We start from the raw sequence: 10674 nt of genomic DNA on the forward strand, positions 1-10674 counted from the left end.
ACCACACAGCAATTGACTCCAGTGAACATGTCATGACTTTATCTCGCTCCCATCAATAATGTGCGAGACCAAACAGAAGTCATCACAATAAGCTTGGCTCTGCCCTAAGACATTAAAACATTTGTAAGTGGTGCTTTATTTTATGTGAGGAGTTAAACATCAAATGCATATGCCAGATGGGACAGTAGTCAGTATGCCCTCACAATGCTAGTCGTAATGGCCATCAAAGGCATAGTCACTAATATTTTTTGGGGGGCTAATTGTCATGTAGCCTAATTTGTTTTGTTAATTTCAAATAAGGTGTGGCACCATACTAATAAAGTGCAATCAAGTGATACAATTAGGACAGAATTTCCCTAGCAACTACCTGTACATTGTGGCTGTCAGTAGCAGTGACACATTAATGCATTGCCACTTGCCAGTGTTGCACCGGCAAGATTTGTTTCTAAGCCAGCAGTGACACCTTGAGGTATGAAGTGTAATCACACCGTTTTTAATAATAATAATAGGCTATTTCTCTCAGATGGTTATAAAAGGAATCTATTTCATATATCTCTGCTGTCAGGAGGAAACCTCATAACTCCAAAATGTTTTTTTCAGGAAATGAAAAATATACATTTTTCAGAAAATTAAGAAAACCTTATATTTTTTTAAACAAAGCAATACTGCCTCATCAAAGTTGGTGCTGTAACTTTATATATTGTCAATTACTTCCATGAGAGGGAGAGAGGTGGTGGAGTTAGTAGTTGCTTTAGCAGACATTTTGAGGGTCCAATGGAGTTAAGAGGTTTTGTCCAAAGCACTTTTTACTACTTTCCATTGGTTCAATATTTTTGAAACAACACACAGACATAAAGGGTGTTCAATATCACTGATTTATGCAAAAAAGAATAATCAAAAACATCATAAATAGAGTTATAAGGTTTCCTCCCAACAGCAACTTATAGTATTTTCCAGAGCCATAGACGTTCACTTCATACCGGAACTTTACGGAATGCATTACGTCTATGGGCTCGCGCGAGTACATGAACCACGTGACCGGGCTGTTTTCTGCCCCCTCAATGTCGCAAAAAATATTTTCTGTCTATATTTTCATGCTGGAGTGGTCAGGGCCAGAAGTAGACTGCATTTAAAAGCATACTATTACAAATAATAACCACAAAGGAGGAAAAGGGTGAGGGGAGGGGGACTACTAAAACAACATAGCCTACTCTGTATTACTACTTAATTTTACCCAAATATATCAACAGAATTTCTCTCCTTAAAGCTGATGCAGGTTCTGTTCTGGCTCTGTCTTGCAGTGTACAAAATAGATCACATTTGATTTTCTTAGAACTTAGATTTAGATTTTTGAGAGTGATTTGTTTTCAGTGATGTTTATGGGCTGAACTTGTTTCCCAAAACAGCAAAGACCATATTTTGTATTATTATTTTATAATTATAATAATACATTTCAAAATAATAATGTTTTTTAATATAAAACATAAATGAATAGGCCTATTGTGTTTGTACCCATTTGTTAAAATGTTGAAATCTTGATTTCAAATGGTAACTCATTTGCATAAGATTTTCTCTGCATGCCCATGCAGCCCAAACATATCCTAGAGCTACATACTCCACACACACTCCACACTTAACGGAACCCATGCATTTTGTTTGAGATATCATGCCTCAGGATTTATTCTGTATATACAGATTGCCTCATAAGTAAGTATAAAACTATAATTACACCATTGATAGTTCAACAACAGTTAGCCTGGCTATTTGTAACATACACCTTCTACATCAAAGGTTATATGTTTGACTACCTTCTCATCAGTACCAATACTGCCTGGACAGGTTATGGATCGGGCCAATGGACCCAGTGTCTATTCAGGGGCAGTGAGACCTACACTTAAAAAATATATACTGGTTAATGTGCTGCATCCCTGGGTGAGTTGGAAGTGATCATTTGTTGTATAAAACACTACCAGCAGATGGTGCTAAGGTGGCTAACAGAAAGCAAATACTACTGATGTGTTTCAAAAGAAGCTTGTTATCTGAAAGAGTGAGGTGAGTCATCACTCATCATAGTGTGAAAGATAACATTTTTGCCTTTGGAGGATGAACACTGCACAGTAAAGTCTGTTTTCATCAGTTTTCCTCAATTTCAGACAGGATGTGAGGAGTAGGCTGAGTCACAAACTTTAAACATTTGAACATTGTTCTTGTTCTTGTTCTTGTTCTTGTTCTTGTTGTTATTGTATTTCGTTGACGTCGGGAGGAAACCACCTAACTCCATTTTTGACATTTGAGATTTTTTTCTTTTTGCATAAATCAGTGCTATTGAACATCATTTACTTCTGTCTGTTGTTTAAAAAATATTCAACCAAGGTAGTAAAAAAGCTTTGGACAAAACTCTCAAACTGTCAGCTAAAGCAATTAACTCCACCACCTCTCATGCAAGTAATTGACAATATATAAAGTCACAACACCAACTTTGATGAGGCAGTATTGCTTTATTTTCAAAATATAAGGTTTTCTTAATTTCCTGAAAAATGTGTATTTTTCATTCCCGACAGCAGAGATTTATTTATTTTTATTATTAGTATTATTATCAAGGACAAGGAACCTCAATGGTTAGCATTGGGGGCATAGTAGTATGGTGTGATCAGCATTTATTACAAATGCAAACAGACCTTGCTCTTTCTGCAAAGCGAGTTTACATGTTGCAAGCGAGTTATAACTTATAAGTAAAACGTTTGAAAGGATTGTCTGGCTCTATAGGAACCAGTAGGAAGATGTTTGTCTTGTTTGACATGTTTTTATAACCTCTCTAGTGGAAGTCGACCCTTCAGACAAAAAGTCCACTTCTACACAAAAAGATACAAGACATATCTATTTGGTGACCATGACAATTGCTCCCCATAGGATGAATCCTAACAATTTATAACAAATCCTACACGCATATCAAACGCATGATATGTGTGTAGTGTATGAGGCCTCAGGCCTTTTCCAATGGGAGTCACATGGTTTGTGTTCTGCCCACCTCCCCCCAATCAAACACAAATGTTTGGTCAAACCTGCGTTTCCTAATTGCAGCCTATTGCCATGCATTCGAGTGATAAGTAACCTAGTGGTGTTTATCGGTTGATTTCCATACGAATCCACTAGAAAAAAACACTTTGACCTGGTTGGGTGTAAGGAGCAGCACAGCCTCTATAGGCCCCTGCAAGTTTAACTAAAGTTCTAAAGTCATTTCTGATACAGACATAGCCTTGGATCAAGACGGCCATTGATATCCTACTATGCGCCACGTCTCTGCGTACGTGCGTACGTGTGTGTACGGTTGTAATGCACGTAACTCGAGAACCGTTTGACCCACCGACTTCACACACGTGTTCCACACCCCCACAGGGAGTGCAGTGCCAGGTATCGAGTCGGTCGGACCAACAGTTCTCCAGAACCACCACAAAAGGCTCTGCTCAGGCTCTGCCAGTGGGCCTAATGAGTCCAACTCCTTTCACCTGGCCCAGGATCTGCCAGTGGGCCTAATGAGGCCAACTCCTTTCATCTGTGCAATTTCCAGCCTCTGCCTCAGCCAATTGAGGCTCAACCAATCAGGCTCTGCCAGTGGGCCAAGTACACTTTTCAGTTTGCAGAGTTCACACACAGGCACATACACAGATCTCCACGTGGGACACCTCAAATAGGCTGGTCACTGGTGGCCGACTGCGACGGGCAAGTACAGGTCTAGTCCTACTATAAATGTGCCACATCTCTGTGTGTCTGCGTGCATGCGTGTGTGAGTGTATGCTTGTAATTAACGTAACTCGAGAACCTTTGCCCCACCGACTTCATATTCGACACACGTGTTCCACACCCCCACAGGGAGTGCAGCACCCAGACTCGAGTCGGTCGGACCCACGGTTCTCCAGAACCACAACAAAAGGCTCTGGTCAGGCTCTGCCAGTGGGCCTAATCAGCCTAAATCCCCTCACCCGTGCAATTTCCAGCCTCTACCTCAGCCATTTGATTGCCATGGCAACCCTACACCTGACAATTGATTAGACTACTTAACCTGTCCTCTTTTCCGCAACCCACCACTGCACCTGTTTGAAACAAATATTCTAGCATGTCATACCATGTCATATTTTCCATGGCAACAATCTTACAAAGAATCTTGTCCAGATTATGGCAAACAGCTCAACCGGGTGCATAGTGTTCCTGTATGCTCCAGATGACAGAGTACTTGTACACTGCAAAATCCTGAGCTATTTTAACTCTGAAAATGTACATACACTGTATGTAACCATGGATCCATTTCGTTACATTTGTACTGGCTGAATGAACACTGAGTATTTTACTGTGTACGTACCATCTGTAAGTATGATACATCAACAGCTCTAACCATCATCTATTGTGGCAAGACTCCAGCTCCATTTGTGCATCTCTGACCTTGCAACCCAAAATTGTGAGTCATCATCCTATTTGTTTCATAATTTGTTATGCTGATTGTGTGTGTGTGTGTGTGTGTGTGTGTGTGTGTGTGTGTGTGTGTGTGTGTGTGTGTGTGTGTGTGTGTGTGTGTGTGTGTGTGTGTGTGTGTGTGTGTGTGTGTGTGTGTGTGTGTGTGTGTGTGTGTGTGTGTGTGTGTGTGTGTGTGTGTGTGTGTGTGTGTGTGCGTGAATGAGTGATGGAGTGAACATTATGTTTAGTGTCATGGAAGACCTGATAAGATACAAAATATGGTTCAAATCATCTTATGTTGCTTGCTTTTTCTGCCTATATGGATGCACATGATGTATCATAATTGGACGTAATTTTAATGAATATGGACACAAACACATAATATGCTTACACAAGTGCACAACACTAACACAACATGAGCAAATATTTTGAATATTCATATTATATCAAGGCTATTTGCTATCATTCAATGCATTATGGTGACAGCTGTTAATATACTAGCTGGTAGTGGTTGCATGGTTTGCTCATAATAAAACAACAGAAATACTAGTTTACGCACAAATAGTGGTGTAATGCCGGGGTTCTCGCCCAATATGCAGTGTGTTATCTCCGGAGCTGAGAGAAACGGGAACAGAAATTATATGCATGCAAGCTGAATACAGGCTTTATTCTCTTTTAATATATGCCGCAGGCTGTGTCCCTGCTGTGTCTGCATGTGAGCAGCACAACCGTGCAGAGTGTATGATGGAGGCGGTTCCATGAGGACACGCGAGGATGATACACAATATACTTGACATGTTTCCACATGAATGTCACTACATCAGGCTGAGGTTGACAATGGCAGCAGGTCCTCTCTTTACCTTTTGCTCTGAGTCACTAAACTGACACATGGTGCAACACCGTGGATTATATAATGTGCAAATGAGTGGATTTAAGATGGTGTACTAATTACATTTGTGCCTGTGCTTTTACTGAAGCCACTGTTTGGTCTTCATTAAGGCCAGGTGGAAATGCAACGATTAACGGCTGATGAGTCATATTCTGTCAACTCTTAATGAATCTGAACAAACCAGCAGGCAAATATTTAACCATTAGCCTATAATTTAACAGTCAGTGCATCATTTAAAAAATAGTACGCTTTCTGCTGCTAAGGGGCTAATGGCTTGGAATATGTAATCGGGGTGACAGCTGGACGAACAGCCAAAGGTAGTATAGAGGCTGGCAATGATATCCTGACCTATTTATTTATATTTGCATGGAAAACTGTATATTCCCAGAATTACATCTCTTGTATGCTTCAAGGATGATATTATTAACGAGCCTGCAATTGGAGAGCATATTAGGCCTATTAATTCTACCCACTACCAAAATGGAACTAAATAGACTATTCAGTTAGTATAGGCCTACCGTAGTTATATGAGCCACAATTGGTAGGGTAGCCACTATAGGCCTATATCTTATAAACACTTACTATTAAAAAAAATTATATATATAATATATATATATATATATATATATATATATATATATATATACTGTATAGGTATATGTGTTAAATTTGTTGTCTGTTGGTTGTGTATTATTTATGTTGTAGCCTACTGTAAATGTGGTGGTGTTAAGGGCTTGTATTTCAAGTATTTGTATGGACGCACGCACGCACAACACACACGCACGCGCGCGCACACACATTCAGCCAATGCTACTAAGCGCTGTTCTACTTGTGATGTCGGGTGAAGATGATAAACGGTTGAACTATCCTTTGGAGGACAAGGTGGGCGCAGTAAATTATTGATCTTTTGGACAGCTATTTATTTAGGGCAACATCAGACTAGAGTGTTATTGCGAATAAGGCAATTATTTTTTTGTGGATTAAATAAATTGCCATTTCGATTTGCCAATGCCAAAGCGTGCATACGTGTGATAGTGATTGCACATACGTAGCATACAAAAAAACAGCATGTGCGAGTGCGAGCAAGTTCGTGTGTGTGGTTGAGCCGATGTGAGTGTGCAGCCTGTGGGTGAGAGAAAGAGAGCCTGTGTGGGTGGGGGTGGGGAGAGAGAGAGAGAGAGAGAGAGAGACCGAATAAGCAACTTTGTTACCAGGAATAGCTGTGTCTCCCACAGCACAGCGTGTTAAGAGAAACGTTTCGCAGATATGGTTGATCAGCATTTATTTTATCCTGTTTGGTGCATTTGACGGCAAACTTGCGATCGAACAAACATCTAGACTTGAATTGAAATGAACATAGTGAGATACTTGACGACCATGCATCTTCATCGTTGTGCGTGAGGTAGGCTATGCACAGGCTATTACACGTCATGTAACATGCTGCAAAATTTCGTAAAATGAGCTGAGTGCTGACATAACATTTTGCGTGTTAAATTCAAAAGCCTAACAAGAATGCAAATTAGCCGGACATTTGACAATATAAGCCTAACCTTGCCTTACCGTGGATATTTAATGATAATTGTTTTGTGATCAATTTGATGTCTCGATTTTCACGTTTTACTTGCACGCACGCATGTTTATTTATTTATATTACTTAATTCAATTATTTTCCACTTTTAATGTCGATTGATTGAGTAATTATAAAAGCCTATAGTAGCAAAAAGTTAGCGCTGGGCAACCGCACATGATGCTTTGAGTTTCCGGCTGCAGCTTCTTTAAGGATTCATAGGCTACTAGGCTGTACCTAAATGGTTATTCCTGTCTCCCTTATTGCCTGCATGTCTTTTGTTTCTAGATGACATTGGATACCTTGTCAGGACAGTGAGCTTGCCCATCAAGACAAGAAGATGTATTTTTGGATTTCATTTTTTTGGTTAAGTGCAACAGCCTTCTGTACCATTGAGATGCTTGATAGCTATGGAGAAATCTGTCAAACAATGTGTGCTTGCGAGGAGAAAGAGGGGGTACTCACAGTGGGCTGTGAGAACAGAGGAATTGTAAGTCTCTCTGACATAAGCCCTGTGCACTTCCCAATGTACCATCTTCTGCTCACAGGGAACCTTTTGAAAAAGCTGTCTGCCAATGATTTTGTTGAATACAATGGACTTACAATATTACATCTGGGCAACAATGATATATCTGAAATTGAACCGGGAGCTTTTAACGGACTTCAGGGATTGAAGCGATTACATCTTAACAATAACAAAATTGATGCCTTGAAGGAAGAGCTTTTCCTTGGTTTTGAAAGTCTGGAATATCTTCAAATTGATTATAATTACATCACTCATTTGGAGCCAAACGCTTTCGGCAAGCTTCATCATCTGGAAGTCCTGATTCTTAATGACAACTTGATATCCACTCTGCCCACAAACATTTTCCAGCATGTCCCACTGACTCATCTGGATTTAAGGGGGAACCAACTGAAAGTATTACCTTATTCAGGCCTACTAGAACATATGGGAAGTGTTGTAGAGCTACAATTAGAGGAGAATCCATGGAACTGTTCGTGTGAGCTGATTGCTCTGAAAACGTGGCTAGAGAGCATATCATACATGGCTTTAGTTGGTGATGTTGTTTGCGAATTTCCATTCCGACTTCATGGGAGAGATCTTGATGAGGTTTCAAAACAAGAGTTGTGCCCTAGGAGAGCCATTGCTGAATATGAGATGCCACCCCAGCCACATCTGAGCACTGATGCATACTATAAGACCACACCAGCTCCATTCACCTCATCTGGAATTGCGCGGTCCTCATCAAGGCCCACCAAGGGACCTCGGCAGTCAGGCAAATTAAAATCGAAGCCAACCTCTCGCATCCCATCCAATAAACCACAGAATTATGGTCAAATTGTTTCATATCAGACCAAATCCCCTGTGCCTTTGGATTGCCCTACTGCCTGTACTTGCAACCTTCAAATTTCAGACCTCGGCCTAAATGTCAATTGCCAGGAGCGAAAGATTGAGCGGATTTCTGACTTAAATCCCAAACCTTACAATCCCAAAAAGATGTATCTCACTGGGAATTATATCCCTGTAGTGCGTAGATCAGATTTTATTGATGCAACTGGATTAGATTTGCTGCACCTCGGTAACAACAGGATAGCTCACATACATGACAGAGCCTTTGGAGATCTGACACATTTACGAAGGCTATACCTCAATGGAAACCTTATAGACCACCTCACAGTCGATATATTTTATGGACTGGAGAGCCTGCAGTTTCTGTATTTAGAATACAATGTCATTAAAGAAATGACCATTGACACCTTTAAGCATGTACCCAATCTCCAGCTACTTTTCCTGAACAATAACCTTTTAAAAAGTTTACCGGTAAGAATATTTAATGGTCTAACACTGGCCAGACTAAATATTCGCAATAACCACCTACGCCATCTCCCTGTCAACGGTGTGCTGGATCAGCTGACAACATTAGTGCAAGTGGATCTGTTTGAGAATCCCTGGGACTGCTCCTGTGCCATCCTAGAGCTGAAGCTGTGGTTGGAACAGCTCAGCACAGGGACAGTTGTAAACAATGTCATCTGTGGTTCACCTAAGAGGCTGGCCGGAGAGGACATGAGATACATTAAGAGGGCTAATTTATGCCCTAATAACTCGGTTATACTCTCCTCCATGATTCCACCCTCTGAAGAATCATTCCCTGGAAGCACCATCACCATAGAGACATCCTTGGATTCCGACACACGATACGGTGCTGTCCCTTTGTCTGTGATGATTCTCGCCCTTCTTCTAATGTTCATTGTGTCTGTGTTCGTGGCTGCGTCGTTGATCGTGGCCATGAAAAAGAGGCATCAGAAGGCCCAAAATGAGCAGAATAATTCAGTGAACGCTTGCATTAGCTCTCTGAACATGGAATATGGTCTTTACAAGAAGGGCACCATTCCCAAAGTCAGATCATCCGCTGGCCATGTGTACGAGTACATTCCACCTGCAGTGGAGCCTGCATGTAGAACCACCTCCTATGCCCCAATGCAGGGCAAAACAATGGATCGGTATAGAGATTTTGATGAGCTGAATGGAGCATTCCTGGGAGATTCTGATGAAGTGGAAGCCAATAATACGATAAGCTCTGAATACAGTGTCGCTTCTCCAGAGCGGCTCAACAAGCCTTCCACCTCTGTGCAGGGTGATCAGTGTTACTACAGAGATGTGTTGGAGCCAGACAAACAGTCACCCTACAGCAGTACTTTACCATGCAGGCATACAGCCCATTCATCTACTACTCAGTACACCTCAGACTTTGATGTGAGACATCAATACATGCATCCAGACAGAATACAACAGACAATACTATATTGTACAGCACCGAGTACTGTTTATGTTGAGCCCAATAGGAGCGAGTACTGGGAATTGAAAGCCAAGCTCCATATTGATCCAGACTACCTTGAGGTCCTTGAGAAACGTACAACTTTTACACAGTTTTGAATGATTCTATAAAAATGAAATGATTACATGTTCAAAAGGCAGGACAGAGGGGGAAAAAGTCTCAATTTACCATCATTCTCAGTTTGTTTATTGTCAATAATAATTTACAGTGCTGCTGTTTTGCTTCAAAGGATTGTGTAATAAAGGGGAATAGTGCTCAGTTTAAAAAGTTAAGAATCCACTTTTATTTCAGTGGTTCTTGACTGTTTAATCCCAGCTCATAAATAAGAACAATGCTCTTCCAAAGCAAGAAACCAGTGAATTAAGACTAATCAGTCATAATTGAGTACCACAGACGAAAAACAGTCTAAGTCCAAATTTCATTCTGACCCCTCCACGAAAAGGCCTCGTTGTCCTGAACCCGTATCTATCATTTATACATTATGGATCAATAGTGTGGACTTAGACTGTTTTTCGTCTGTGGCATTCAATTATCAACATAATCTCCCTGATGCTGGGCCAATTATATCAACTATGGGACAAAACCTGAACTCTCAAATGAGTAGATACAACTCGCCAGCATAAAGCATTTGAGAGAAACAACCCAACCAACCAGATAATAGCTTATTTTCTTGTTCTCCAAGACCCCCCCAGGATGTCACCTTGTTTTCATTATTTCCATCTTATTCTCAATCTCAGTGGAGCTGCACACATCAGTAGCAGAATCTACTGAATTTATTCAGCCCCTACATTTACATGTATGAATTTGGTGGGCAGCAAAGTCATTATAATCGTATAAATGCCAGATGGGGCCAGACATTTGGGATGGTAGTGTTTAATCCAGACCTGAAGACCACCAAGAGTTTATTCAAAGGACTATAGAGGCAGAAACAC

General features: G+C 40.8%; 1 protein-coding gene across 1 annotated transcript; it reads left to right on the forward strand.

Annotated features, from left to right (window-relative positions):
- Positions 1-7245: 7245 nt before the first annotated feature.
- LOC310866429 (SLIT and NTRK-like protein 5) lies at positions 7246-9840 on the forward strand (the record flags this gene model as incomplete). Its single annotated transcript, XM_083776042.1, has 1 exon — positions 7246-9840. The coding sequence occupies one exon, from the start codon at positions 7246-7248 to the stop codon at positions 9838-9840; it is 2595 nt and encodes an 864-aa protein (XP_083632168.1).
- Positions 9841-10674: the final 834 nt, after the last annotated feature.

This window comes from Protomyctophum parallelum (assembly GCF_964188405.1).
Source record: "Protomyctophum parallelum genome assembly, chromosome: 11".
Taxonomy (NCBI): Eukaryota; Metazoa; Chordata; class Actinopteri; order Myctophiformes; family Myctophidae; genus Protomyctophum; species Protomyctophum parallelum.